The sequence below is a fragment of the Hippichthys cyanospilos genome, chromosome 13 (assembly GCF_059441005.1).
Source record: "Hippichthys cyanospilos isolate Australia breed blue-spotted pipefish chromosome 13, RoL_Hcya_1.0, whole genome shotgun sequence".
In the NCBI taxonomy this organism is placed as follows: domain Eukaryota; kingdom Metazoa; phylum Chordata; class Actinopteri; order Syngnathiformes; family Syngnathidae; genus Hippichthys; species Hippichthys cyanospilos.
Window position 1 is genome coordinate 3,339,449 of NC_142381.1, and position 22,791 is coordinate 3,362,239.

The 22,791-nt window shown below is 38.7% G+C and overlaps 1 protein-coding gene and 1 long non-coding RNA gene across 3 annotated transcripts in view; both read right to left on the bottom strand.

The window, feature by feature from the left end:
• The window catches only part of ldb2a (LIM domain binding 2a), a 62,654-nt gene extending 61,051 nt beyond the window's left edge, over positions 1-1,603 (bottom strand). For both annotated transcript variants that reach the window (XM_088431793.1, XM_088431792.1), the window contains exon 1: positions 1,257-1,603. In XM_088431793.1, coding sequence (XP_088287919.1) covers positions 1,257-1,388 — 132 coding nt within the window. In that variant the 5' untranslated portion in view covers positions 1,389-1,603. The remainder of the gene's footprint in view (positions 1-1,256) is intronic.
• A 1,059-nt stretch (positions 1,604-2,662) lies between these two features.
• On the bottom strand, positions 2,663-21,520 carry LOC148413463 (uncharacterized). Its single transcript, XR_015867653.1, has 6 exons — positions 21,372-21,520; positions 18,728-18,895; positions 18,012-18,084; positions 14,316-14,508; positions 14,010-14,228; positions 2,663-3,155 (listed from the first exon to the last, which is right to left on the bottom strand). It is a non-coding gene; the product is annotated as an uncharacterized LOC148413463 (long non-coding RNA).
• Positions 21,521-22,791: the final 1,271 nt, after the last annotated feature.

Consider the following 22,791-nt stretch of genomic DNA (forward strand, 5'->3'; position numbering starts at 1 on the left):
AACAACATAGGAAGGGAAATTTACTTAAGTTTAAAAAAATGAGATTGTAGGGAAGTTAACAGGAAATAAACTAATTATAATTTAGATGCTCGGAAAGGAAACCAAAATGAAGAAACTGCAAACTACCACGTCTAAAGAATGTCATTAGAGTACAAACAAAAGGAATCACAGTTGGAGAAAAAAGGTGACCTTTCACCTCATTCAGGTGCATCTCGAATCTGAGGGGGGTACCTGAAAGCATCATTTCCTCAACTTGAAAACATAAACAGAAGATTTCAGTCTTAAAACTAAAAATTCACACAGTTATGAAAGTTGAATTCTCAGAGGTAAACTTCATAAATAAAATGGTTAGTAAATGTGAGCTGCGTCTAAACATACCAAATGTTGAACCGTAATTGATTAGGTACTTGAACGCATCATTTGTCCCTCATGAAACGATTAACTGCAAGTATTTAAAAGCTTAGTTTCTCAAAAGCTTAACTCCTAATGTTATTGCATACTGCTACACGTGCAAAAAGTGAAAGTCCGTACAAAACAACTCTTGATGAAAAAAAAAAATCTTTTCATCTCATTCAAGTGCATCTAAAACCTAATTGGGTATGTGAACGCATCATTTCTCCCCCATTAAACCATAAACTCAAGATTGCTGCCTTGAACTTGGAAAATGCAGCATGATCTCTGAAGTATGCTGACATGGAATTATTTACACTATTTAAAAATCACTTTTTTGCTATAGAATCCTTGTGTAGTTTTTTTATGGTGCAAAATTGAAAGTGTGTTTTTTTTTAACTTCAGGTGCATCTTAAGTCACATTCCCTTGCATAGAACTAAACATTTGTGTAAAAATTAAAACAACAACAGGGTATTTTGAAAAGTGTTGAATGAACTAATTTTGGATGCCTGATCATTCTAATCGTGTACCTGAACGTGTCACGGTCACGGGTCCATAAAAACGTAAATTGAGATTTTTTTTTCCCTATCGATATAAAAACACTCCAAAATTCAACGGCTGAATTGCGAAAACTTGATAAATGAGACAAACTAGTACGAACGCGCGTGATTGCATCTACGCAGGTGAAGCCGCTCATTAAGTCAACTAATTGGGTCCGTGAAGGCAGCACGAAGCCTTTCCCCCCCCCGGCGTCATACTTGAACATGGCACTTTTTTCTCCGGACCTCCGCGGAGCGCCGGTGCCCCCCCTCGCACACCAAGCCGCGGCACGTAGCCGTCCGGCCGGCCGCGGCGGCTCACCCACCTCGGTGCGCGTCTGGAGCCGCTTGTTCATCTCATAGATCCGGTACTCGGGCTGCACCATGTAGGGCGAGTGTCTCCGGTAGAAGGGTCCGAAGGGGGACGAGTAGAAGGGGTCGTGGTTGGGGTTGGACATGGTGGCTTCGGGTTGCTTCGGTTTTTGGTGGAGAAGGAGGGGGAGAAGGGGGTGAGGGAAAAGGGGGGGGACCGGCGCGATCTCAGCACGCGGCCGACACGCACATGGAGGCTGGCGGGCGGGCGGGCGCTCCTCTGCGGGGAACCCGGCGTCTAGCGGCAGCCGCGCGGTCGAGGCTCAGCGGCACTCTGCAACTTGGACCGGCTGCTCGCGCGAGGAAGAGGACGAGGAGGAGGAGGAGGAGGAAGAGAGCGAGGGGGAGGGGGCAGATGTGGAGCAGTGTGCGGCGGCGGAGGAGGAGGAGGCGTTGGGGTGGGGGTGGGGGGGGTCGTTTCCTGCAAAGACCCCCCCCCCCTCCCCAAAATCAGATTTCCTCTTGACTTTTGCACTCCTGCGAAGTTCACGTGCGTTCGTAGTGGGGAGGGGGCGGGCGCAGAAACTTAGTCCCCAAAAATGTCTTGCAATGAGAAATGGAGTTTTCAAAATGTCAAACTATTGTCTATCAAGATCAATCATCCATCCATTTTCGACAGACGCTTATCCTCATAAGGGTCGCAGGCTTGCTGGTGCCTATCTCAGCTGACTTTGGGCAGTAGGCGGGGGACACCCTGAATACAGACACGACCATTCACGCTCACAATCAAGCCCAAGGACAATTTAGAGCAGGGGTGTCCAAACGTTTTAATTTGAGGGCCACATAGGGGAAAAAAAGGAGGTTTCGGGGGCCACTTTAAACTTCGGCTTTATTATACTTACTAAAATCAAGCATTAAAAATTCATCATTTTCTAGTTGGGCTCAGTAGTGCAGTGGTTAGCACGTCCATCCCACAGTTCAGGGACCCGAGTTCAAATCCACCTCGCTCCGGCCTTCCTGCGTGGAGTTTGCATGTTCTCCCCGAGCCTGCGCTCCAAAACACAAAATGTAAAACTTTGTCTATCAACATTATCCGTGCATCCATCCATCCATTTTCAACTGTATAGTCGCTTATCCTCACAAGGGTCGCAGGCTTGCTGGTGCCTATCTCAGCTGACTTTGGGCAGTAGGTGGGGAACGCCCTGAACTGGTTGCCAGCCAATCGCAGGGCACACAGAGATGAACAACCATGCATGCACCCAATCACACCTAAGGACAATTTAATACGTTCGATTAACCTGCCCTGCATGTTTTTGGAGAGTGGGAGGAAGTCGGAGTGCCCAGAGAGAACCCAGATGGGCTCGGGGAGAACATGCAAACTCCACACAGGAAGGCCGAACCATCAAATTTGGTAGAAATTAACAGACCCTCAAAGAAACCTGAATTACAAAAAAAAACATACCCAAAAAGACACAGGATGTCTGCCATTGAGACTTGGTCTGATTGCTACCAAATTGGGACAAATTAGCCACTATAAATTATGCAAATTTTGACTTTGAGAGGCGAGGCGATAGATTTTGATGAATGGGAAGAAACCATGAAAAGTCAGCCATCAAACATAATTCATAATCGAACCATTAAATACAAAAAACATGCATGAAAAGACACAGGAAGTTGGTTAGAACAGACATTTTATATTGATTTGAGGTCATTTGCAGGAGTCTCACCCTTGAGATTTGGTCTGATTGCTACCAAATTGGGACAGATTAGCCACTCTAGATTATGCAAATTTTGAGTTTGAGAGGCGGTAAATTTTGATGACTCGGTATAAAACACGAAGCCCGTTTGTAAATTGTGGTCATTTCGCCATTTTGTTGGTTGACGAGTCAATCGCGAGCAGACCCAAAAGGAAGCTGAAAACAAAAAAACACAAAGTAAATTTTAGCCTTATTTTGGCTATTTCCTAACTTGTCGGAGAGAAGTACAGTTTTGGGCTTCATACGTCTAAAAATAAACAAGACGCGCAGAGACTGCTTCGCACATTTAAATGGCTCACACTGGGAATTAATGAGTAGCATTCATGAAGTCTGACTTTTAATCCGAAATGGCGGGAAGGAGGGAGGGTTGCGCGCAGTCCGTATCGAGCGAGATAACTGTTGTAATCCAAACGCCTCGGGCGTCCGTTAGGGTAATTCATATTCCCAAAAAAAAAAGGGAGAAAAACTTTTGAAAAATCTATTAATAAAGCTTTAATTAAAAACGACATATTTTAATATCTCAAGACCTTTTCAATTGACATTTTCTAACAGGATTGGCTGACTCGCCTCTAGCGCTTTTTCCACTCCAGTGACGCCGACATGCGTTCAGTTAAGCAGCGCATCGGAAACGTTTACATATTAAATTGACGCTATTGTGCCGTCACTCTTAAACCTGGACGCTAACGTCATTTTGGATCCTTCCGCAGATAGCAAGTATTAAAGATCTTTTTCACTTGTTATCAATAGCCAATTTAGTATTGTTTTTGTTAGACAGTTGACACAATTAGCATAATTATGGATCTATGTTTTGCTAGTGTTAAATGCTAGCTAAAATTAGCAAACATTAAGGTCAATGTTGTTGAGGTAGGATAAACGCTGCGGTAATGTTTTGCTAGCATTAAAGTTGAGCTAATGCTAGCGAATGCCTAACAGTTCATCGTAGTAAATAGTGTTGTATTTAAATTACAGCAAAACTTTATTTTTAGTTTTGTATTCGAGTACAGTCAATGCTCTGACAGTACATGATACAATTGCTAATGTACAGGAGCCAGATCGTTATAATGTGATCTTTTTTTTTTCTTCAACATAAAATACACTCAATTAAGGCAAAATGTGTTCATATTTTCATAAAATCATGGTACTAAACACTAAAATGAGTATCATTGTGGGTCAATATTGTTTTGCGAGCATAAATGTTGCAGTGATGAGTAAAATAGTGGATCAGTGTGTTTTTGCTAGCATAAACGTTCTGGTAATGCTAGGTAAAATAAACACAATCAATGTTGTTTAGCTACCATAAAAACTAAGCTAATACAACCTAAAATTAGCAAACTATGAATCAATATTGTTTTGTTAGCATAAATGTTGCAGTGATGGGTAAAATAGTGGATCAGTGTGTTTTTGCTAGCATAAACGTTCCGGTAATGCTAGGTAAAATAAACACAATCAATGTTGTTTAGCTAGCATAAAAACTAAGCTAATACAACCTAAAATTAGCAAACTATGAATCAATATTGTTTTGTTAGCATAAATGTTGCAGTGATGGGTAAAATAGTGGATCAGTGTGTTTTTGCTAGCATAAACGTTCCGGTAATGCTAGGTAAAATAAACACAATCAATGTTGTTTAGCTACCATAAAAACTAAGCTAATACAACCTAAAATTAGCAAACTATGAATCAATATTGTTTTGCTAGCATAAATGTTGCAGTGATGGGTAAAATAGTGGATCAGTGTGTTTTTGCTAGCATAAAGGTTCCGGTAATGCTAGGTAAAATAAACACAATCAATGTTGTTTAGCTACCATAAAAACTAAGCTAATACAACCTAAAATTAGCAAACTATGAATCAATATTGTTTTGCTAGCATAAATGTTGCAGTGATGGGTAAAATAGTGGATCAGTGTGTTTTTGCTAGCATAAACGTTACGGTAATGCTAGGTAAAATAAACACAATCAATGTTGTTTAGCTACCATAAAAACTAAGCTAATACAACCTAAAATTAGCAAACTATGAATCAATATTGTTTTGCAAGCATAAATGTTGCAGTGATGGGTAAAATAGTGGATCAGTGTGTTTTTGCTAGCATAAACGTTCCGGTAATGCTAGGTAAAATAAACACAATCAATGTTGTTTAGCTACCATAAAAACTAAGCTAATACAACCTAAAATTAGCAAACTATGAATCAATATTGTTTTGCTAGCATAAATGTTGCAGTGATGGGTAAAATAGTGGATCAGTGTGTTTTTGCTAGCATAAACGTTACGGTAATGCTAGGTAAAATAAACACAATCAATGTTGTTTAGCTACCATAAAAACTAAGCTAATACAACCTAAAATTAGCAAACTATGAATCAATATTGTTTTGCTAGCATAAATGTTGCAGTGATGGGTAAAATAGTGGATCAGTGTGTTTTTGCTAGCATAAACGTTACGGTAATGCTAGGTAAAATAAACACAATCAATGTTGTTTAGCTACCATAAAAACTAAGCTAATACAACCTAAAATTAGCAAACTATGAATCAATATTGTTTTGCAAGCATAAATGTTGCAGTGATGGGTAAAATAGTGGATCAGTGTGTTTTTGCTAGCATAAACGTTACGGTAATGCTAGGTAAAATAAACACAATCAATGTTGTTTAGCTAGCATAAAAACTAAGCTAATACAAGCTAAAATTAGCAAACTATGAATCAATGTTGTTCGGATAGCATAAACGTTGAGCTAACGCTAGGTAAAATAAGCAAAATTGCGGATCTTTTTTTTTGTTAACATTATCATTGAACTATTGAATTGAGTACAGTTACTTCTTTAAACGTTAAAAGATAAAGTTATGTATATAATTTAACTCCATGTTGTAAAAATGTGTGCTGTATTCAAGCGACAGGGAAACTTCATTTTTACTTTTGTACTTCAGTAGATTTCTGTACCACATTTCAGTTTTCAAGAGTTACATTTAATTAAGTACAAGAGCTAAATCATGACTTCTACTGTTACTAGAAGTACTGTTACTTATTTGACATCATATAAACAGTACTTAATTTCAAAACATATCACTGAAGATTCCAAATTGGCCTTGTTGTTTTTTGAATTCATTGGAAGCAAAATGGGCTTCACATTTTAGCTTGGCGCGAAAAACCCCAGCCATTGTGTTTAATTAAAGTGCGCATAAACATCACAATTAAAGCTTTAAGGTGCGTTGTTGCACAAGCGAGCATCTACAACTTTATCAGGCGGGATGATAAGGTGCGTTCAAGGAACAGCAGCCGCTGCAGCGGTGCGTTCAGGTGCAAAACCTGTGGCTGCTGAGGTGTGCATGCGCGTGTGTGTCTGCCAAAAGTAGGTAGTGTGGGGAGATAGGGTGCGTTGCCATGGTAACACGGCGAGAGAAGCGGTTTGTCTGTGCTTGTGTCCTGACCCATTTCCTTTCTCACCCACAAGTGTTTGCTGCCATGTTTTACAACTCCTCTTCCTCGCTCGCAACTCCGAAGGTACGATGTATTTCTCGTCCGCGGATGGACTAAGGTTTTGCACCGACGCCTCGCGACTAAAAAGTTCTGGGTTCGAACCCTGCGTCGTCTTCAGATTCTGTTATGTGCAGGTAACTTGAGCTGCTAAAGATGTACAATTAATATGATGTTTGAAGTTGGATTTACAAATTCAGCATGTTTTTTTTTTTTTCAGTGTGCCATCCAGATCATTTTTAATGTAAAATGACGAAAAGGTCAGTCGAAAACGCTGTTTTTGCACCAGGGTCTGTCCTCCGAAGCTTTTTTTTTTACACTTTATAAAACCTAAATAAATCTCCAAAGATGACTTTGACAGCCCTAATATATATATATATATATATATATATATATATATATATATATATATATATATATATATATATATATATATATATATATATATATATATATATATATAAATTTTTAATATATATATTTTTTTCATCTCTGTCAAGAAATTGTTGGGATTAAAATGTCTTAGATCTGGAAACTCATTTTATCGTGGGCCACATTGTAGTTCTAGTTTCTGTCAGAGGGCCGGTGAGACTGAAGTCAAATAAATTTGATTTGTGTTCATAGTTTTGAAATCAAAGACCAGAGGACCAAAAACTGTTTAGAAGAGAGATTGGGAATTTAAAAAAATGGTTGTTTTTTTCCCCAGAATTTTGAAAAGTTGAAGACAACCTAAAGTAAAATCAGCATTTTATGGGCCCCATAAAATGATCTGGCGGGCCAGATCTGGCCCCAGAGCCTTGACTTTGACACCGGTGCCTTTGCTAGTCTGAGTCGGTTTCAAGAAAATAAAAGTACTTTTGATGTATACAATGCGTTAGACCTAAATTGCCTTGGACGTAAATTTTGAAGACGGAATTGTTATTGGCGTTATAATAAAAACAAAATTAGACTGAAGTATGACCAAAAAATTGCTCTCGCTCATAGGAAAGTAGCAATTTGTGTTGCAGAATTAGCAGCTGAAATTTAAAACAGACACCATCTTAAAACAACTTCCATATAAGGAAATCTTTTCAAATGAAACGCGTACAATTTGGGGCAAAATAAAACCGGTACGATAGAGCATTTTTATAAATGCTAAGCTAACATGCTAAGCAAAATAAAAAGCTAGCTGAAGTACATCCCTACTAGCGGGTTGAAAGTTCAAAAAACAATTCGAACGTCGCCTGTTTGCAGCTCAGCCAAATATGGATGAAATATACCCCGAATCGCGGAGCAGCAACTTCTTCTATGGTGGAATCTCATTAGCATCGTAATAGCTTCCAGGCTCATTTGCATTTTGCCGTGAGTGATTTTTTTTTCCTCCTTCCCTCCTCCTCTTCCATCTCTTACCCCTCAACCTCTTACCTCGCAACTGCTAGCTAGGAACAATAATAATAATTATTATTATTGGTATTCATAATAATAATGATAATATTCATAACATGGGTGAAGTGAAACCAAAACAGGATTTATTTTCACATGTATTCGATTCTTTGCGTCAAAACGCTAATTGAAAAGCACTTTTCAATTATGCAACGCGCAGACAAAAATCGAGCGGCGCAATTACAGAATGCCAAAGTCTTTATTCGCACGCGGCGGGATGACGAATGGACGCGCACAGGAGATCGCGGGACTACGTTTGAAAGGAGAGTACGACACAATCGAGAAAAGCATTGAGGCTTAAGGACGCGCGCTACAACTTTAGGCCTATATTGTGGATGGGGGACTAGCGTGTCCTTGAACGCGTCACCGTTTTTATCTGCAGCGTGTGCGCTTTTCAAAACTTATTACAGTTATTATTAGTAACATATATATATATATATATATATATATATATATATATATATATATATATATATATATATATATATATATATATATATATATATATATATATATATATATATATATATATATATATATCATATATATATGTCATCCTTTTCCGCACTCCTGTAAAATGAGCATTTTCACTTAATGGTCCCCTCTGATTGGCCCGTACCATAAATATATAAAAATGAGGGTTTTTCAGTTAGGTTTATTCAATTTTGATACAGTTTCACTGTCTCTGTCGGCATGGCGATACTCAGCATACTTGTTATTTATCTGTAATATGCAAATATGCTTATTTATGTGCATATATATATATACATATATATATATATATATATATATATATATATATATATATATATATATATATATATATATATATATATATATATATATATGTATACACACACACATGCACATACACATATTGTGCATTTTCTAGCCCCTGACCCCCACCTGAACCATCACAACTGATTTCCTAACCCTTCCCCTAACCTCAACCCAAATCAAATTCGCCCCAAAAATTCTAAAACCAAGTCTTGACGGTCAAAAAGAGTGGGCGCCACAAGGACAAAAGGTCCCCACAAAGATTGTAAAATAGTGGCACCCACCAAAATGGGCCCACAAGGATACATGGTCCCCACAAAGACAGTAAAAAACAAAATCCACAAAACGAGCCCCCACCATGTAGCAAAACCAAAAGCGCGTCAAATACACACACACATTAGCGCACTCGCACAAACATATCGGACAGAAACACACACTGGCGCACATAGCACACGTGATGAAAAATACGAACAAAAAAAACACAAGACACACACATACACACAAACAGTTCAGCTCGTTTTCACTTCACAGCAGTGCGGCGAGCGAAGGGTTAATATTTTCTACCAGTTCTGACTTAGACTCACACACACACACCAAATCAAACACGCACGCACGCACACACCCGTGCAACCCATCACCCTTGATCACACTCAGACTGGCGCGCACACATGCACAAACAGTAACACACACACGTACACACACAATTCCGAACACCCCCCTCCCCTCATCTCCTCCTCCTCCTCCTCACCCACCACTTCCTCCTCCTGCCTCCCTGAGCCCCCCCCCCAACTCCCTCCATCCCTCCACTGGCCCCCCTCAACACCCCCCAGGTCAGTTAATAAGCGAGCCTGTGCCGGGGCTCGGCTGTCTGGAGGACATGCAGAGAGAAAGAAGGGAGGGTGTTGGGGGGGGGGGGGCACATCTCCCGGGAATTGGCTCATGCAGGATGCCGAGCTCCTCTGAGAGAACGGAATTTTACCCTCCCGCGGCAGGAAGCCCAACATGCAAAAAAAAAAAAAAAAAAGTCTTCAAAATGTGCGTCCCCACCCGAAGGTGCGTTTAAGGGGACGTCTCTTTGGCTCAGGCAAAACACCTTAGCGGCGTTAGCGTGGGGCCGCTAATGACTTGCCCCGCAGATTTGGGGAAAGAGCAAAAAATTTGCCTCTCAACTTTGAGAAAGTCACCTTTAGTTTCCTTAAAACCACAGTGCCATCTATTGGTAGGAAGTTAAAGAGCGGGTGTTGATACTGATGTGGGGTACGCAGCTCGCTTCTCATGGGCAACTCCGTGGTTAGCATCTATGAAAGATCTGGGTTTGAATCTCTATCTGGAACTACATATGTATAGTGGTATATTAGGTCATATTTTATTCAGCAACTCAAATGTATATTTCAGGATCGTCTGCTGCAAAATTGTGCAGTTGTATGAAACAACGAAAAAGGCACATAGCATTTTGCAAAGGAGTCACAAAATTTAGCAATTGGGTGCTTCGTGTTCCAATTAATTTGCTCTTAATTTGAAAATGAATATGTACTGTCCCAGCCATGGGATTCAAAAGTATTAAATTAGATTGTTTGTTTGTATTTCTTGCTTTTCCGCTGGAAAATTGTATCACTAATGACAATGCACGTCTTCATAAAAACAAACAAAAAAAAAGACGTTTTGCAACGAGTCACTTTAAAACATTTATGCAATAGGTTGATTTATGGTCCAAAAAGTACTCTTACTTTGAAAAAAAAAAAAAAAAACAAGTTCATTCATGTGTGAATTAATTTGCTCTCAATTTGAAAAGAAATAAGTACTGTCCCTGACACAGTATGGCAATGAAAATCATTAAATTCGATTCCTCTTTTTAATTTCTGGCTCGTCTGCTCGAAAATGTTGTCGCTAATGGCCATGTTTTTAAATAAAGGCAGATTTTTAGCAAAGGAGCCTGTTCCTGTCATGGCTTGGAGTGCTTTTACGTACCTCAGGGGTACATGTGTTCCCCATTTGAGAACCAGTGCCCAAAAAAAATTAAATCAATTTTTTTCGACTCTAAAATGTCAATTGGATTACAATGTTTAAACTGGTTTAAAAACCATTTTCATATTCGAGTCGCAATCAATTGCAAATGACATTTTGTATTTGCAATTAAGTACAATGAAACTTATGACTGCAATTCTACATTGCATGTTATATTTGGGACAAAATATTTATTTAGTGAGTAATCTGGATGTTCTGTCAAATTCCCGCTGGGCCGCGTTGAAATGTCGTCTGTTTGGGCTTCAGCTCGCACTTTAGTTCCTTTCGGCGTGTGGATCCACGATTGCGTTTGCTCGTTTTACTGCGGCGTGAAAAAAATAAAATAAATTTAAAAAACGGCCCACCCTGGCCGTTTGGGATTTATCCTTTCGAAAAGTCCTCATCAGATTCTGCTGCCTGCCCCCCCCCCCCGCCCAGCACTCCCCCCGCCCACCCCCTCCCCCGCCATCCTCCTTCCCCCCTCACTCCGCTGCAGATGTTTCGGGGCCAAAACGTGTTCCCCGGCCGAGCGGAGCCAACGCCGCTCGGCCAAGCGTCGTCGACAACTTTTGGCAGGCGGACAGAGGTCAAATGGAGGTCGTTGACAACAACCACTGCAAGCGTGCAAAGTCAAAAGCGCTTTCATGGGAGTAATCATGTTTGCTTTTTCTTTTTTTCCACACACGCAGCCTTAATTAAACCAACTGAACAGAGGCCTGGGCAGTTTCCTTTTTTTTTTTTTTTAATTGCCAATTTTAACTCATTCAATCCCAAAGGCGCCATTTTATGTATATTTCAAGACTCTACATAGACATCCCAGGTGTTTATTTATGTATATATTTAGACATTTATTTCATTTGGTCTAAAGAAGGAATGGAAAATGACTGGCACTAAATGAATAAATACGCTAATATTTTCACAATATTCTTTCAATGACGTACAAAAACTACGTAACGACAATGCACATCCGTGAAAAACTTAACAAAGCAAAGGCATACAACATTTGGCAAAGGAGTCACTTTAACAAATTTTAGCGATGCGTTGCTTTATGTTCCAATTAATTAGCTCTTAGTTTGAAAACAAAACCTTACAATTACATAAGATTTGCCGATACCTGCGGAAATCATGTTAAAATTTCAGGCAAGCCCCAAAGCGCCTTTTGGACGGGCCATTTAAAATCCATCAGCCGCTCAGGACTCTCCCGAATTTCCCTATGGCCATCACATCCTTCCTCTTAAGTGAAAAAAATGAACTGAAAGTGGCGTTCATTTTGGTGCTGATCCAAATTATATTTGTGCAGCCTTGGCTTAGGCTTGTGCTGAACGTCCTTGTAACTAGAACATTTATATAGCATCATAACTGCGCTCTGTGCGCGATCGTAACATTCCCAATTTTAAGATGCTGTCATTGCAAGACAGATATTTGAACTTTTTCTCCATTTTTGGTCACATGTTTCACATAAAAACATTGCAATATAGCAATTTTCAACCTTTTTTTTCCCCTCATTTGATTTTCCATGCAAATCATAAGAGCATCTTCCTCCCAATTTCTTCCCACTTTTTGATATGCTAATATGGCCGAACATGTCATATCTCATCAATTTCCCCCGTTGTTGTCCCCATCTTGATGTGTTCGATATCATATTTGGCGTAAAACAGGAAGGCGGTTGTGCAAGCCCAAACTTGATGGTCAGGAGGAGGAAAAAAAAAAAAAACGATGGCTGAGCTCTGCTACCATCCCCCCATCTCGTAGGCATGGCAGCAGCTTCGCACACACACATGCACGTACACACATCGCCGCTTATACACCCACACGCACACACACACACACATACACGCACACACAAGCAGCCCATCTCTCTGAGCTACCTGATGTGAGGCAGCCAGAATAATCCAGAAGCACAATGAATGTTCCGGCGCCGTTCGCACACGCGCAACATAAAAATCATGCTAATTAAAGCCATCGTTTTTAAAGCTGGTGCAGCTAGCTGGAAGAAGCTACTTTCTTAGCTGACGTCACGTCGTGCTTCTTTAAAGCTTCTGCAAAGCTGAACAACTGCGACACTCCCGCCCACAACTTTCAAGAATATTTTGTAAAATATTTTCAACATTTTGAAGATTTTGATACCTTTTCTCACTTCCATCTCGTTTGCTTGCAGCCCTTTGCAAAGAAACATCTTGCCATTTCTCTCCCTCATAATTGACGTGGAGTGAAAATTCACTTCCTAATCTTTATTTTCCACTCAAAAGCTGTGCTGATCTCAAGTTCAGAGTGGGCCAATGCTACCATCTATAGGCATTCATTAGTCATGGCTTATAAATTTTGAATTCCATGAATAGCTGGGTGATGCCTACTCGGGGATAGAGAGATGACTTTTCGATATTATTTATTGATTTATTATTAATATTTTTATTATTAGTATTACTATTAACAACAATAATAATGAATAAATAAATAATACTACAAATCCACGACATAAATAATAATATAGTACGTAAATAATAATAATGAAGACAAATTACTTCAAAATAAATGTCTACATTGAAAAATATGTAAAATTGGCCGTTTGCCTTCAATACATTTAAAATATTGAAAGTATATACATATAATTATAATAAGATGTATGTTATGTATGTATGTATTCATATATAATAAAAAAGACATTTAAAAAAGTCCATGCATGTAGATAATGAGGATAAATTACTTATAATACAATACATTATTTATAATACATTACTAATACATTCCTAAATGGAAAAATGAATTACTAAAAATTAATAACAAATAAACAATAAAATAAATGCTGATTAATAAATGTAAAACGTGAATAAATGACAAATTATACTAAATAAATAGCCATAATTCATAAATAGTCCAAACAAAATAATGATGGCAATTATAAATGATAATTGTCACAATATTGTAATGATAGTTTGCATCCTGTATGTTGACAAAAGCCCGATAAAGAGGAGTCTTGCTGATTATTGGCCCCGCCCCTTCCCAGCAAGCAGGTGCATCATGGGAATTGTGAGGTGATGCGCTTGAACGGGAGCCCAGTGAGCTCTTGGCAAACGTCAGCGATCGATGCCGCAGGTCAGCAAATCTTTAAAAAAAATGTTTCTTTTTTTGGGGGGGCATACAACAAAACGTGCCAAAAAGGCTCTGTCTTTCTTTTAATTTATTTATTTTTTTTGTTAGGAAGCTTTGATAGGTGTCTCAATCTGTATGGACCTGCCAGGTATATTTTGAGAGCCCCAGCAAACCCCGAGCAAATAGGACCCCCCCCGACACACACACATAAATGATTAAATTTAAATGATACAAAACAAATAATAAACAACAAACCTGTTAGTAGAGGACCCCATTAGGGAGGTTGCTGAGGGCCCCCTGCAACTGCTAGAAAAGGGCCCCTATGCAAGGGATTTTCTGTCATGTTGTCATTGCTCCGGCAATTTTGCCATTTGTAAGGGCCATCTTTTCGGGACTCTTTCAGCACGGGGCCCCAGGCAAGTAGGACCATGAAAAAAAAAAAAAACCCCAAAAAAAAGAAAAACAAAGCAAAACCTGAAACAAGGAAGCAAGATAAGCAAAGTAACATTTCCAAAATAATCAACAATGATTAACAAATAATTAACAACATTAATAACAAACCTTCTAGTAGAGGGCCCCAATAGGGAGGTTTCATTGTTGCGTTGTTAATATGAACTAATATCAGCAGTCTCTTGTGGCCTCCGCGCAGGGGATACCTGACACGTTATCGTTTCGCATTTTTCGCATTTTTTACATTGTAAGGGCCAAAGTCAGCCATCTCTTGGGGCCCCGGGCTGCAGTCGTCTGAGATCATCTGCAGTCATGCAAAGAAATAGACGCATGCAAATTCACTGACTATTATTGTGAAATTCACTGACTATTATTGTGAAAATTCTGTCAAAACAAAAAAAGTGTGTGTGTGTGTGTGTGTGTGGGGGGGGGGGGGGGGGGGGGGGGGCTTCCGAGATGGGAGTAAGAGTGTGAAAAAAAATGTGTGTATATATATATATATATATATATATATATATATATATATATATATATATATATATATATATAGATATATATATATATATAAAAAGATCCTTCCTGTTTCTCCTATTGTTTTTTTTTCTTTTTTAGCAACGGCATCCTGTGTTCTTGGATGTGTCGTCACCATGGCAACTGTAACTTGGTGACCTCGTTATTTCTGCCTAATCCGGCGCTGGAAATTATGGCTGCTCCACCCTTTTGCCTGGCTGCCCTGATAACATAATCATTGCAAATGAGGAAAGCGCCGGCCGATGGAGGGAGTGCGCAAGACCAACGACGGAGGACACGAGACATTCGCTGCAACCAGACACTTCCATATACTTGACACATTTAATGATTAATTATATATATATATATATATATATATATATATATATATATATATATATATATATGGTCCAAGTGTCCTCAGGTAGCAAAGAATCACTGCACACCTATTTTCTGTGAGGTCATGTGACATTCGCAAGCTGAGCCCCGATTGGCTGTTACCCAAGCACTGAGCAACTATGATGTCATTTTCAAATTGATGAAAGAGGCAAAAGGGCAAGCCAGAAGAGATGTACACAAACGAGTGGATTTTTCTTCTTGATACATATTCCGCAAAAAACAATATTAATCATGATCATGTATTTGCGTATTGTATATGGGTTTGCGTAGAACATATAATTGGAAGATAAAAATGTATTGGTGTGTATGTATGTATAATTGTAATCCATGTATCAATATTATGTTCATAATTTTTGAGATTATGTATGCATTTATCATTTTTTAAAATATTTTATATCATATTTATGTATTTTTTAATAATCTATGTTTAATTATGAAAAGATGGCCAATTTTTTTAATTCCATCTATTTTGACGTGTTTCATAATCATTATTTTGTATAGGACATGTATGCATTTTTTTTATCGATTAGATTTATTTTTTTATGACCCTCTTTGTACAAAGACAAACATTCCACACAAAAGTTTTACATTTTTTAAAATTTGTACATATGAATTTGATTTGAATTTGTAAGGTACATATTCATCATTTAATTACAACAATACAGCACGAATTGGAATCATTTGGTTTATTAGTCGGTTTGGTTTTTGCATCCTCGTCTCCTAGTTACTGTTTTTTTTTTTCAATATCTGTTTAAAATATTATATTATATTTTAGTTTGATAACTTTTCCTTAAAAGGCATATTTTTTAGAAGTATTCTGCACCAGTGGGTGCTGAGTCATTAAAATCGCGCACTTTGAGCTAATTCTCGGTGAGCGTCTGCTAAACCGTATTGATTTCAGATCAGTCATAAGTTTATGAACAAGGCCACACGGGCCAAGTTTCGCAACATCAAACCAATTTTGCCCCCCCCAAAAAAAATCTCCTAAAAGTTACATTTTGGCAGCGCAAGACAAACTAAAAATAACTCAGCTGTTGATGGCTGAATTATTGATTCTGTGTTTGATTAGATTGACTTATTGGATTGCGGCGCACTGAAAAATTGATGTATTTTTCTTCTTTTTTGGGGGGGAAAGGGAGAGGGGAGCAGATAAACATGCAAACTAATAAGAAATCCTCAGTCATGCCTATTCAATAATTCAGCACATTTACATACTATTATTGGCATATCTCATTACCGCAGCGCGAGGCACACTTATATATTCTGAAATTGTATTAGTCGGGTGGCGCCTTGCATAAATTAACATGGCTAATCAAGGACAAAAGTGATTCGCAGATATTCTCTCATTAGGAACGCAGGAGGGAAACTAGCTTTGACTCCAACGTGAGATTTGGAAGTTGTACGTAGCCCGAGTGTTAATACGGATTGGGATCCGTTTTCTGCTTACCTGACAATATTATGACGATTTTAGTCAAAATTGTGTTTTACAATCCTTAGGTTAGACTTGCAACTCAAATTTGTGAGAGACGTAAGCTATTTTTTTAGCCGCGAAAGACGTTGATAATAATAAAATAAAATGCTGCGGAAACTAGCAAAATAAGTGGACTATAGAGTAAGTGGGCTAACTAACCTGCATATTTATATATTTATGAAATTGAAGTAGGAATATTTATTATGTTATAAATAGAGTATTGGGACTTTTTAAGACGTTTGCATTATGGGAGTCCAGGCTAAGCCAATCATTGAAATCATTGAAACCCTTGCAAATGTCATTAGTTGGCTATTAGCGGGCCCCTAGGGGTTTTAGGGTGTCAACACAAAAATTTGTATTGTGTCCCGTTCGCGAGTTGCTATTGAAAGGAGTAATGCAAAAATTGGAAGAAATGCATCATAAAACATGGGGTTTTTAATATGTCCACAATTGAGAACACGTAATTTTTGAATGGCAGTAAATGAGAATGACATGGGCTAAATTTGACACCTATAAGATGTACCTCTCAACCTTACGTGTGCAAGTCAAAGTTCGAAGTCGTCATGTTTTGACATTCTTTGCAATATTTTTGCCTCCAAGTGTTTTTTTTGCTTTGATTTCATGCATCAAAAAGCCCGAGTTGGGTCAAAATTTCCCCAAGGGTTATTGGAAAAAGTTGGAATTGCACAAGAATGTAATATACAAGTACCAAAAAATTGCAGGACTGTCACAAATTTATTCCAAACTTACTAGACTGTTATTTTTTCACAAATATACAAGCCACATCAACAAAACGTCGGACTGGAGTGAACCCAGCGGGGGCGTTTATCGTTATTATTTATTTAACCTCTAAATACCACGCTAAAAACACTGACATGCATCATTTAAATGCGAAACGACTATGTAGGCGGCCATGTTTTTAAAGGGCCGGCGACAAAGTTTTAATTGTTTAGACCAAGAGGAAAAAAAAAAAAAATCCATATGGAACCCGCGCTCGCACACCCTTTTAGTGACCCGGGATGTAAATGAAGAACACGTGTGTGTGGGCGGCCCATGTGTCTGGATTGGGGTCGTCGGGGTGGGCGGGGACGCTGATATTTTGGGAGACGGTTTCCACAGCGACCAGAGAGGAACTAACTCTATTATCTCTTTTCTGGTTTAGGGGCCTCTTTTTTTTTTTTTTTTTTTCGAACGGATCCTGTACGACAGACAGATTGATTGACGGCCGACAGACAGACAGAAGGACAGATGTGCCGCAGAGGAGAAGCGCGTGCGTAATCCGTCCTAAGAGGCGACCGCGCCGCTCTCAAGAGGATTAACTTGGTCAGATCCTGTTGACTGTATGGAAAGTCTCCATTCGGTCACATAGTTGTAGTCTCGCCTATTGTTACACAAGACTACCCCCCCACCCCCCACCCAGAACTGACCTGGATTTGACTGGCTACTGCCCGCTGCAGTTTCCGCCCACACCGACACCGAGGCTCGGGCTGTTGCGTTTTTCTGCTGAGGCGGGAGAAAAAATATCAACGAGAGTACAAACAACATCGTGTACAAGATTTGGGTGAAATTTCAGGAAGTATTTGCGTGGAATGACATGTAGTATGTTGAAGAAAGTGGAATGTTGCCCCATCGTATTTAGCGTACCTTTGTTCGATTTTTCAGTGAAATATTTATTTCAGCCAAGCCAACCAGCATTTTGCAAAGGGGGGGGCTGAGCCATCTGTGACTGGTTTATTAGGTTTTGGAACTACTTTACATATGTAGTCTATTTTATTTAAGAACTCCAGAAAATACCGAAATTCCCCAAATATAAGGGGAGGAAAGTAGAGGACTCAAGATTTCTATGGAGAAATATGTTAAAAAAAAAAAAAAAAAAAAAAAAAATATATATATATATATATATATATATATATATATATATATATATATATATCATTGCAAAAAAAAAAAAAAAAAAATATATATATATATATATATATATATATATATATATATATATATATATATATATATATATATATATATATATATATATATATATTTTTTTTTTTTTTTTTTTTTAAGATACTAAACATTCAATTTAAGAAGTACAGTAAATACATTGAATTTTTTTTGAGTAAAAACTGTAAATTGTTAGACTTACAAATACAGTGGACCACCGGGTTACGGCGTCCCTGGCTTCCGTTTTTTTTCACCTGCCATGCGACGATTTCGCTTTACGATCCCAACTCCGGAATGGATTCATTTTGTACGGAAGGGGTCCAATGTAGATAGGGGAAGATGTACAGCTTCCAAGTAGACAGCTGTAACACTGTGAGAAAAAAGGGTGTAAAATTACTTGAAATGATCAATTTTCTTAAAAGCAAAATAGATTTTTTTTTCTGGAAAAGAAAACGTAACATTAGATAGTGTGCCTCTTTACTACTGGATAAAGGTTTTTGTAGAAAATCCTACGAACATCCCGAGCTCACGAATGGTCAAATTTGACAAATCTCATGAACTACCAGATTGACCTTTAGGTTCTTGATGTCTGTGTGTGAGTGTGTGTGTGTGTGTGTGTGTGTGTGTGTGTGTGTGTGTGCGCATGCATTGTGATGTGCTCTCAACAAGCAGCAACAAGAAGCTGATAGATTTCTTTCTGTCTTCTCACACAGGTCAGATGCGATTAGGCGGGTCGTAAGTGACGTGGCCCGCTCCGGCAGCCCTCCGGCCCCAAAACCCGGCGTCACCCATCCGAGCCCCCCCCCCCCCCAAGTCTCCTCCCCCCTTGCCAGAGTATAACGAGTCCATTATGGCTGCCTTCTTGCATTTTCTCCAGGACCAGGACTAAGAATGCTGCGAGGAGGAGAAGCTGGTTTGCGGATGAGGAGGAAGGTCATGTGTAGCGCCTGTAGCCTGAGGCCCATTGGGGGGGTGGGGAGGGGCGCGCTAGGGGAGGGGTTCCGGCTAACTCCTGGCTGACGAGGTCAATATGCGTCGTAAACAAAAAAAAAATGTCTCGATAAAGAAAATATTCCAAGAGTTTCTTCCACCTCAATACAATTTAGTCCAAAATACGAAAACTCTCATTTATTTCCTCATATTAAGTAGCGAGAAAAAGTCTACACACCCTGAGTTCAAATGTTAAAATGAATGAAGTGCTCAAAGGAAAAGTGTGTTGCGGGGACGTGGCAAGGGAAAAATAGTACACATGCCTTATACACATTCATTGCACAGCTCAAAATATTAAACGTAATTTTTCGTCTGTGCGCGGGTCTTTCTGATAGTTTTCTATTTATTTACAACAACAGCAGGCTTCAATGACAAACCGAAGATTTTCAGTGGCCACCCCTCTGAAAAAACTCGTCATTTTCTTCAATTCACTTCAGCGGACCCTTGGCATCCAGAGAGGCACAAAAACGGCAAATAGGTGAGTTTTAACAGCTGCGAATGAAGCAAATAAACACCTCCCTTACCGATAGTTGAGAAACCAATAAAACCATTGCCATCATTTGCGTTGGAAATGTTGCCACGCGGGTTCAGGTAGCACAAAGAGGTATTTTAAAAAGTCTTGCCGAGTTGAGTGAAACTTTTGGTTGCATGCATGAACACGCACAGCGTGCACCGAAGGACGATGTGGAGCGGCTCCTCCTCTCCAGCACATTATTTATTAATTCACATGGATTTCTCTCCTCTCACACTCCACATCTCATGCTGCCTTGAACTTGAGAGACTCCCAACCTGACGTTGCCTCTCGGAGAAGGAGAGTGGAAGAATGGGGGAAAAAAAAAAAAAAAAAAAACATATTGCACATCCACGCCGACCTTGCGCTGCCAGTCGCTGGCTTCAGGGCCATTTAATTAAATCACGAACTTATCACTCGAATTTTTAATTATGCTGCCGCTACGCCACGGCTACACTTGATTTGGGGCTTTTGTGCCATCTAGAGGTCAAAAAGGGTATTACTATCTTCACCCCCGACAAACAATAGTACCCATGGAGGATTACTGATTAACGAATTAAAAAGCGTCCAAATACTTTTGTCCAAATGCTGCCTCTCAATAGAAGTATAGAGAAATTATTTCAGGAAGGCCCTCATTAAAAAGGAATTATTATAAATTTTGTTGCACTAATATAAATGAGATAAATGTGAGAATCCCTTTTTTTTTCCTTCACTGGCCCTAATCCTCTCCGGTAAATTTCCGTAAAATTAAATTCTGAGAAAAATCAGACTTCTCACTTTTGACCTTAAAGTAAAGAATTCTGAGTAGCGTCAAAATTCTGACATGAAAGTGCGAATCCTGCCAACCTTTTTCTTTCATACATTGACCTTACAACTCAGAATTAATTCAGAATTCTGAGTTAAGCAGACCAAACCAAATCATTTTTAAATCAACTTTATGTAGTTCGACCTCCACACTTATTATACTTATTAAACTGGTGTATTCTTACTTAATGTTATGAATAAATGAATAATGAATAAATAAAGTGAGAGCTATAGGAATAAGGTCCGATTTTGGAAGTCAGAATTCAAAAAAATTTAGAATTCTGAAAATGGAATCACAATTCTGACATAAGTGAGATTCCTGCCCACCTTTTGTTTTTGAATTTACTGTCCCGAATCATGTACATTTCCAAACCGGTAACCAGATAAAAGAAATTTAATTCAAATAACTGTGTGCGAATTTAATAAAGTGATAAAAAAAATGTACTTAATGTTAACAAGAAAACAACATAGAAGAAGATGGCTGACAAGAAGCGAGTGGGGGTTCCTGGGCTTCTTTTTTTTAAGGGGGGGTTTGACTTACTCTCACACAACACATGTGGCGTCTGGTTCTCGGATGGGGGGGGGGTTCCTTCCCCTGCAAGCTCGGGTTGCACGCCAAGCGCCGCCGCCGAGGGATAACCACTACCATCTGGCCTCACCTTCCACGTGCACCTCGACGGCGTCCACATTCGGGGCACCTCCTTGTCACACACACAAAATATGCAATCAGTTTGTGCAAATTGGGCACACTAAAACAACACCCCCCCCCCCTCCACAAACACACACACAACTTAGCTTCTCTACCTTCAAGAAGTCCTTCAAATATCTTTACTCCATCGCTATGAAAATGATGTAATAATAAAATGATGCAATAATATGTTCCCACTTTTTAGTCAAACTTTTCAAATATTAACCAGGAACATGCAGATCAAACATTTTGATCCGTGGTAACCTTTTAAAGCCCCACAAACAAACAAACAAACAAACAAACCATTTCCATTCAGAAACATGCGGCGAAATGTCAAAGCGTTTTCTGCAAATGTGCCTCCAAACTGGAATAAATTTAATTATAGCTGCTGATGTTGGATAGTGCTATGGAAAAAGGAAGCGTGCAAGTATGTAACCTTTTGTAACATCAAAAATAGTCGACCACCGTTATTGGCAATGGATAAATCATGCGCCGGCCTGCTAATACAGAAGATCCGCATACAAATGATGCTCATTGAAATGCATTGGGGGTTAAAAAAAAAAAAAAAAAAAAAAAAAAAATATATATATATATATATATATATATATATATATATATATATATATATATATATATATATATATATATATATATAATTAAATTAAAAAAAAAATATATATATATATATATATATACAAATATATATAATAAAAACACATGTAAAATAAAATAAAATAAAATAAATAAAATAAAAATATTAGAAATATTAGAAATATAATATTTAAAATATCTTAGAAATGAATGAAGCTCATGGCAATTTTCTATTCTTTGAAAAAAATGATGAAAAACGTTTTTAAATGATAGAACAAAATCAAATTTAAAAACAAATCTGAATTCACAAACTATTAGTACCAAAATGACAAATACCTCTGATTCTTTTTAGTGACTTCAAGAAAATTCTAGCAACTTTATGGGGTGCACACCTTTGCTCATTAGCCCACAAACAATCTTTGCATCAAGATAGTTTAGATACCATTGCTGGATTTTCATATTAAAATTTATAAGGCACATGAACAAGAGTGCAGTCCATTTCGCATTCACACATATGCACATTACATGCTCACATACAATGTGAGCTTTTAATCAACAAATTCACCTGAGGAAAGGCGCTGGGGGGGTCCTGTGGTTGACGCGCGCAATGAATCACGAGTGGGCCGGCCGAATCCGAGAGCCTCGACCCCCCGCCGTCAATAACGCTAAGTGTGAAACGCAA